The sequence below is a fragment of the Myotis davidii genome, unplaced genomic scaffold, assembly GCF_000327345.1.
Source record: "Myotis davidii unplaced genomic scaffold, ASM32734v1 scaffold139, whole genome shotgun sequence".
Taxonomy (NCBI): Eukaryota; Metazoa; Chordata; class Mammalia; order Chiroptera; family Vespertilionidae; genus Myotis; species Myotis davidii.
The window spans coordinates 434,599-443,375 of NW_006290686.1; the positions used below are offsets into that span (position 1 = coordinate 434,599).

The following is an 8,777-nucleotide window of genomic DNA, read 5'->3' on the forward strand; positions in this document are numbered from 1 at the left end:
TCAAATTGACCAAATGGCTGAACAAGCGGTCGCTATGACGTGCACTGACCACCAAGGGGCAGACACTCAGTGTAGGAGCTGCCCCCTGGTGGTCAGTGTGCTCCCACAGGTGGAGCGCTGCTCAGCCAGAAGCTGGGTTCACTGCTGGCGAGCGCAGCAGTGGTGGCGGGAGTCTCTCCCACCTCCGAGGCAGCACTAAGGACCCCTCGGCAAATATCCCCAAAGGGGTCCCAGACCACTAGAAGGCACAGGCCATTCTGAGGGACCCCTCCTCCCCGACTCCAGTGAACGAATGTCGTGCACCAGGCTTCTAGTTTATGTTATAACTGGAAGTTTGTTCCTTTTACCACTTTCACCCATTTCAGCCAGCCTCTCACCTCTTGCTTGTTCTCTTATATCTGTGAGCTCTGTTAGTTTTTGTTTTGTTTTGTTTTAGATTCTATATATAAGTGAGGTAATACAGTGTTTATGTTTCTCTGACTTATTTCACTTAGCATAATGCCATTCATGTTGTAAATGACAAGATTTCCTTCTTTCTCATGGCTGAATAATATTTTATGGTATCTATATACCACATTTCTTTTATAAAGTATTTTTTTAAAAATTATGCAGAATTAATGTTTTAAGTATTTTCAAGATTTCCCACATTATTTTTCACCCACATATAAGCAAACCTTAAAGTAATGTGTGATGACATAGTGATGAAAGAATCAACTCGTGAGTGAGGATTATTACCAGCTCATCACAGGCCTCAATCACAACCTTGTCAGCGACAGAACCAGAGGGAGCAGTAGGATATGCCACACCGCTCCCTGAAAGGCAGGAAGGCTCAGAGCTGATAGAAACTTCACCAAGTTTGTTGAATCATTCGTTCTTCTCTGCCTTGGTTAATAATTCAGGGACTTCCTCACAGTGCTTTCCATGTTACTAAGTCTTATCCTTGCTAATGGTTCCAGTAATGTATTGATCGATGGCATTAGAGATTTCTCCTCTCTTCACTCTGGTGTTAAACTTCATTGAGAACATTCATTCGCCTTATCTCCTTCAAGGCATGTGCAGTGTGTCCGAGACTCCTGTCCTATGCTTCAATGCCAGTAACCTGATACACGGAGTTAGACTGTATATATTTCACAGCAATGGTGGCCATGAAGAGGTCTGTGAGCACACATTCGGCAAATCTTTATTCTTGGTAAAGTCATTGCTAAATAATGACACCATTATTTCTCCGGCTTAACAAAGACCAAAGAGAATTTGAACGTCATTTTCTTCTTTTTTCTTTTTTTAAAGTATATTTTATTGATTTTTTACAGAGAGGAAGGGAGAGGGATAGAGAGTTAGAAACATCCCTCAGTGAGAAATATCACTCAGTTGCCTCTTGCACACCCCCTACTGGGGATGTACCCGCAACCAAGGTACATGTCCTTGACCGGAATTTAACCTGGGACCCCACAGTCCGCAGGCCGTCGTTCTATCCCTTGAGCCAAACCGGCTAGGGCATAGGGACATCATTTATATCCGATAATGCAACAAAGACACCAAAGGAAGCCATCCTATTATCCCCTCTTGTGCATATGCAGTTGATACAGGTGTTAGAGTTTTATACATGTTATAGACCATGCAGACTCTTCTGGATTTTCATATGAATGTAATAATGTGTGGTTTTCTTGTGACTGGCTTTTTTCACTTAATGTTTTCAAGGTTCATACATGTTATACCAGGTATTAGCACTTCATTCTTTTTTATAGGTAAATTTTATTTCACATTTTGTTTATCCATTTGTCCATTGATACATATTTGGATTATTTCTAATGAAGGCTGCTATGAATAATTCTGTGGAAAGTATTCATGTGTAAGTTTCGGGGTATTCCTAAGAGTGGAATTGTTGAGTTACATGGTAATTCTATGTTTAATTCTTTGAGAAACGGCTAAACTGTCTTCCAAAGTGATTACATCATTTTGCATTCCCATCAGCAGTTTCTTTACATCCTTCCCAATACTTGTCATTCTCTGACTTTTTGATTCTAACTATCCTAGTTTGTGTGAAATGGTATTTCATTTTGGATTTGATTTGCATTCTCTGATAACTAATGATGTTGAACATCTTTCCATGTGCTTCTTGGCCCTTTATATAGCTTCCTTGGAGAAATGTCTATTTATATCTTTTACCCACTTTTTAATTGGGCTGTCTTTTTATCATTGAGTTGTATGAGTTTTTTTAATATACATATTTTGGATATTAAGCTCTTATCAAATGTATGATTCGCAAGTATTTTATCCCATTCTGTGGGTTGTCTTTTCACTTTCTTGATTATGTCTTTTGAAACACAAAAGTGTTTAATCTTAATGATGTCCAGTTCATACATATTATTTTCTTTTGTTGCTCATTTTTTTAGTGTCATATCTAATAATCTCTTGCCAAAATCCCATGTCAGAATGATTTTTTTCAATTATAGTTTACATTCAGTATTATTTTGTATTAGTTTCAGGTGTACAGCTTAGTGGTTAGATAATCATATACTTTATGAAGTGTTCCCCTCAATATTTCCAGTATCCATCTGGCACCATATATAGTTATTACAATATTATGGACTGTATTCCCTATACTATACTATACATATCTGTGACATTGTAATTACCTTCTTTTTAAAGGACTGTAGAACTATCTTTTTTTTTTTCTTTTTTTTTATATATTTTATTGATTTTTTACAGAGAGGAAGGGAGAGAGATAGAGAGTCAGAAACATCGATGAGAGAGAGACATCGATCAGCTGCCTCCTGCACATCTCCTACTGGGGATGTGCCTGCAACCCAGGTACATGCCCTTGACCGGAATCAAACCTGGGACCTTTCAGTCCGCAGACCGACGCTCTATCCACTGAGCCAAACCGGTTTCGGCGACTGTAGAACTATCTTGTGCAGCTATGGGCCTGCTATTTTTTGGTGATGGAGGAAGAGCTCTTAAATATTTATTTTAAGGAAATTTGCCTATTTAGACACCTCTTTTCTGAGGTCAATTTTGATAAATAATATTTTTTTAGAAAATTATTTATTTCATCCAAATTTTCAACTTATCTGTAGGACTGAGCAAAGTAGTCTCTTATGATCCTTTTAAATTTTCCTCTGTGGTTATTACTTTGGAAACTTCTTTTTATGTGCCTTAAGCATTGTTATTGTAATTCACCAATGAGATAATACTAAAAATATTTTTCCCCTCCAACTTCACTGTTTATGATTTACTATAATTAGAATTTCTTTATTTCTCTGATAATAATACTTTATTTATTGAATTCTTGTTATGTACTAGGCACTTTACAATTTTGATTTATTTAATCTTTACAATAGCCCTAGAAGGTATATAGTAGCAGTATATTTATTTCAAATGAGCAAACTGAGTCAGAGAGATTAAGTAATTTGCCTAAATTATGCTTAGATATCATAATTTTAACTTCTTTGTTGGCTGTAAGAAATTTAAATTTATTTAATGCTATTAAATAAGTAGATTTGTTTGCTTTCTAATGTCTCAATCTAATTGCCATCCAAATAAGTAATACAATTTTTAGTTGTCTATGGCAGTATATTCAATTCCATGAAATTAAAGTCCTGGTGTAATACATTCAACTCCAGAATTATTTCAGTAAAGTTATGAAGGAAAAAATGTTACCAAAATTTTTCTTCCTCAGTTAACAATTCTTATTTAAAGTTGTAGTTATCATGAAATATTTACATTTTACATTTGGAAAGGCAATACAACAATTATAACATTTAAGTAAAATTTTTGAAAAATGTAAAAAAGACTCATAACCTCACCACTCTAATATTTTTATTTTATTTCTGCATATTGCCTTTAACTTCTTGTCCAAATGCATATTTTATAGGTACAATAATAATGTATCCTTTATTACGTGTTTGACAAAGTGTGCTATTAAAAATACTTTTAAAAAGCAATCAATTTAAAAATAAATGTTCGAAAAGAAAATGTTCTTGCTCCTTTATAGTTTTCAACAGCCTTTATAGTTTAAGAGGTTAGAAAACTATTTGGTGTAGTTGGGAATATATAAAAGCTACATTAACATTTGTTTTTGACTTCTTATCCTAATCTGCATGAAGCATTGTTTATTTGTCTGTAAAAGTTCAGGCCAATGGCTGTTTGGTTTGAAAGCTCTTATATATCATAGACAAAAGAAAAACAATTGTTTTTCTTTAAGAATTCAATAGCTTTTATAATGTTTTAATTGTATTCTTGAATGAGAAATTGGAAATTTGAGAAACAAAAGTTGGTGAAGAATTTTTATCCACATGAACTTTAAAGCTTCTCTTTAGTCAAGATGGAGTAAATGTTTATAACTACTGCCCTCTTGGGTTGGTATAAGGCACATGTATTTTGAAAAAGAATTTGTACTGATATTTATCTTTCTTCTTTCAAAGGTGTTAAAATCATCACACAACAAGTCCAACCAAGTAAAATCTTACCCAAACCAGTGACAGCAACTCTGCCTACCAGTAGCAATTCCCCTATTATGGTGGTTAGTAGTAATGGTGCAATAATGACAACTAAACTGGTAACCACTCCTACTGGTAAGTTTTTTTGAGCATTAGTTTATTTATTCATTATATATTCATTGAGTAATTTCTCTGTGTTTGACACTGGGGTTACAGATATTATTGAGACAATTCTTCAAAGAGGCCTTTCTTGACTTCCCACTTCCCTCCAACTAAAAAATGTTCCTTCTATTTTTGTGGTATGGTCATCTATTCTTTTCCTTCATAGCACATATTACAATTTCCATTTACTTAGCTACTGTTTGTTGATTTATTTAATATTGTTCACCTTATTAGACCATAAGCTCCCATAAGGATAAGGGAAATAAGGGACCATGTCTATTTTATTATATATATTTACATTTGTGTGTATGTGTGTGTATGTATGTATACACACACACACACGCACACACATATTTATATAAAGAGAAAGAGAGAGAGAGCACGCTCTGTTCTGTTCTGTAAGTGATTAGTAAGTATTTGTTGAGTAAATGAAAGTGCAGTCCCAGTTCACAAGAATCTCACTTTGATGAGGTTGAGAGTCTGTATTACATTATAGTGTAGTAAGCATTCCTCAGACTGAGGGAGGCACAGGATGACATTATGCCTAGATAGGAGAGCAACCAGGTTACGCTCAAGGAAGTAGAGCAGAACATTCATTCATTCATTCATTCATTCATTCATTTAATTTTTTTTTTATTTTTTTTTTATTTTTGTTAATCCTTACCAAAAGATATTTTTTCTATTGATTTTTTAGAGAGAGTAGAAGGGAGGGGAGGAGAGAGAGAGAAACATCAAAGTGAGAGAGACATAAAGATCAGTTGCCTCCCACATGCGACCTGACCAGGGTCAGGGAGTGAACCTGCAACCCAGGTATGTGCCCTTAACAGAATCAAATCTGGGACCTTTTGGTGCATGGGCTGACACTAACCATTGAGCATGTTGGACAGGACAAGTGGGTAGAACATTTTAGTAATACCATCCTCAATCTTTTCCCTTGTCTATTTAAATGGGATAATAATACCTATGCCCTAAGGTTATTGTAAGTATTAAATGAAATCAAGTGTGTAAAGTCTCCAGCAGAGTGCTCAGTAGCTATTACTATTAATTAATATTAGAATTATTCATTGATATTATTTTAAATTTGCATAACTCTTACCAATTTTTTTGAGGATGGACAGTATTTAGATGATAGAATCTAGATAGTGTAAAATGATACCTGTCTGAAGTTTATAAGCTATCAGCTATTGGCCAGTATGTAAAGGTCTGTACAAACATTGCACTTAATCTCCCTTAGGCTCTATTATTTCCATTTTTAGTGACAAAAAGAGACTTATCTGTATCAACTTGCCCAAGTTCATATAGTCAATAATAGGCAGAACTGGAATTTGAATCCAGATCTGTTTGATTCCAAACCCAGTGCTTTACAAACAAAAATTGTGGTAAAATATACATAACATGAAGCTTACTATTTTCACCATTTTTAAGTGTGCAGTTTGTTAGTATTGAGTACATTCACATTATTTTGCAGCCATCACCACTCTAGCCCCAGAACTTTTTCATCTTCCCAAACTGAAACTCTGTATGCATTAAATAGTAACTAGTCTCACCTTCTTCCAGGATTTGGTAACTGCCATTCTACTTTCTGTCTCTATGGAAAGCCTGTGCTTTAGAGATACCATTATTCTTGTATTAAATCTATAATACTTCCCCCAAAACTTTTTACCACTTGGTACAAAGATATTAATGTTATGTATATATGATTCCTTATGTTATGGAAAGGTAGCAAAAAATAATATGTCTATACTTATGTATCTATATTAGAGTGTTTCTTTTTTTAAAAGACAAACACTTTAATTTGAATTTTTTTCTGGTTATAATTTAACTGATTCAAACTATGTGTATAACATTTACCTTGCACTAAATTTTTTTTTCTGATTCAGATGTATGTTTGTAAATTTAAACTAAATCTACTTAATGTTCCTTCCTCTTTTGGATAGGGATTGTATTTTTAAGTGGTGAATAACTTGCTAAAATCATTTATTTGGGAAGGGGGTTGTTGAAAATGGTTATCACAGTGACCTCTGAATCTGATTATCATGCAACATTTTTTTTCAGTTGAAGAAGGTGTTATTTTAGTCATTTTCATTCTCTAAGACAAATAGTTCTTAGTTTAGGAATAGGATTTCTGAGTTACCAGATTTGTAGGAAACTATAACAGGCTCATTTGGTTAGTATTTAATTCCTCTTTAGGAAAAGGAAAAAATCATAGAAATAGTGGGGAAGAGTGTAAGATCCTTTGAGAAAAATATCTTTACAGGTCAGTTAAAGTTAAGAAAATATGGAAATAGTGAACTTTTTAGGCTAAAAAGAAATATTCTTGGCAGCAGCATCCTTAATCTCTAGTAAAATGATGGCATAATTCTTTAAAAGATGGAAATATATTTACAGGGTAGCAGAGTACAAAACAGTAAAGTTTATAATATTTTAGGCAAGCAATACTGCCTTATTTGCTGAGTGCTGACATTGGGTTTGGCAGAGAGACAGCATAAAACAGATGCACCTTAAAATCTACAACAGAAATAGCTAAAATGCTCTGGCAAGAAAGACAATTAAGTTTCTTTTGGGCTTAAAACTAATGGAAGAAAGGTAGTGGGAGAAGGAACAGAGTTAGTTAACTTTTTCTGGGGTTAGTAATTTGATGCAACACATCACAATATTTCATGTGTAAAATTGTTTCAAATTGACTTGGCTATAGTTCTTGTATGGTGCTTTGAAAACTGGCTGTAAATTGTTACTTAAGTCTTGACACCTTGAAATTCCATTTTCAAATTAAAGCAATGTAGATTACATTGAATTATAGTAATAATTGTATAAATTGTCATTCTTCTGTAAGCATTGACAAGTTTTTCTTTTGGCTTTTCCCTTTTACAGGCACACAGGCAACCTATACCCGGCCCACAGTGAGCCCATCCATAGGTCGGATGGCTGCAACCCCTGGAGCTGCAACCTATGTGAAAACTACGAGTGGTAGCATCATTACAGTAGTACCCAAATCATTAGCTACCTTGGGGGGAAAGATAATTAGCAGTAATATAGTTTCTGGTAGGTATCTCTGAAACATGTACAATATATAGGTGATTAGTAAGAGGAAGAAATATATTTCAACTGTTGAAAGATTCTGTTTGGTCTCAGTTTTCTGATTAGAAATCTAGAGCTTTTATTTAGTCTTGATGTTTAGCGATCAGTTTTTTAGTTCTAGTATTAAATCTTCACATATTAAGTTTTTGATCATTTTAAAATAGAAAGAAAGTAATATTGCTTTTAATCAGAGTAGAAAGATTATGGCTTACATTTGCATAGAGATTTTTTCATTATAAAATATTCTTCTATTTGTTCATCTATTTAGACCTCATAACTCTGAGATAGTTGGCATCATCTCCAGTTTAGAGATACAGATTTAAGGTTACAGAGATGAAATTGGCCTTCCAAGATCACACATTCTAAATACTGGAAGAACTAGTATTTATTTATCTAAATGTGTTTGAGGAACCATAACTCATAATTTCAATTACTAATGTCACTTTAGCTTATTAAAAACAAAAATATTTGAATATCTTTGCTTTTCACCACTTATAAGGACTGTTTACTTTTAAAAAATATTTTACTTAGATAGTGAAGGCTAATTGTTGATGTTTTGGACTCTTACCTGGATTTTTATGAGCTCATTAATTCCTGAAGTAATTTGCGTTGTGGATTCTGAAGTGAAATGTTAATATGGTTTTTGTTTTCAATGATTATTATTATTACTAGAGGCCTGCTGCACATATTTGTGCATGGGTGGGTTCTGGCTGGCCTGCCCCGATTGGGGCGGGGTAGGCCTGGCTTTGGGGGAGGGGCTATAGGAGGTAGGCTGCCTGGCCCTGCCCCTGATTGGGGTCGGGGGCCCGATTCGGGGTGAGGCCAGCTGGGGGGAGGGGCCATGCGCGGTTGGCCAGCCCACTCTCTGATCAAACTCCCGGTCAAGGGGACAATTTGCATATTAGCCTTTTATTATATAGGATTTTTTTTTTACTGATAAATGTTTTTTATTTTATTTTCAATTCTTTATTATTTAAAACTGTGTGTGTGTGTGGGGGGGGTGTCCCTCAGCCCAGCCTGCCCCCTCTCACATACTGGGAGCCCTCAGGCGTTGACCCCCATCACCCTCCAATCGCAGGATCGGCCCCTTGCCCAGGC

The 8,777-nt window shown here is 34.9% G+C and overlaps 1 protein-coding gene across 9 annotated transcripts in view; it reads left to right on the plus strand.

The window, feature by feature from the left end:
* The window catches only part of EMSY (EMSY, BRCA2-interacting transcriptional repressor), an 82,398-nt gene that overhangs the window by 38,654 nt on the left and 34,967 nt on the right, over positions 1 to 8,777 (plus strand). For all 9 annotated transcript variants that reach the window (XM_006763831.2, XM_006763824.2, XM_006763823.2 and 6 more), the window contains 2 exons: positions 4,425 to 4,574; positions 7,473 to 7,643. In XM_006763831.2, coding sequence (XP_006763894.1) covers positions 4,425 to 4,574; positions 7,473 to 7,643 — 321 coding nt within the window. The remainder of the gene's footprint in view (positions 1 to 4,424; positions 4,575 to 7,472; positions 7,644 to 8,777) is intronic.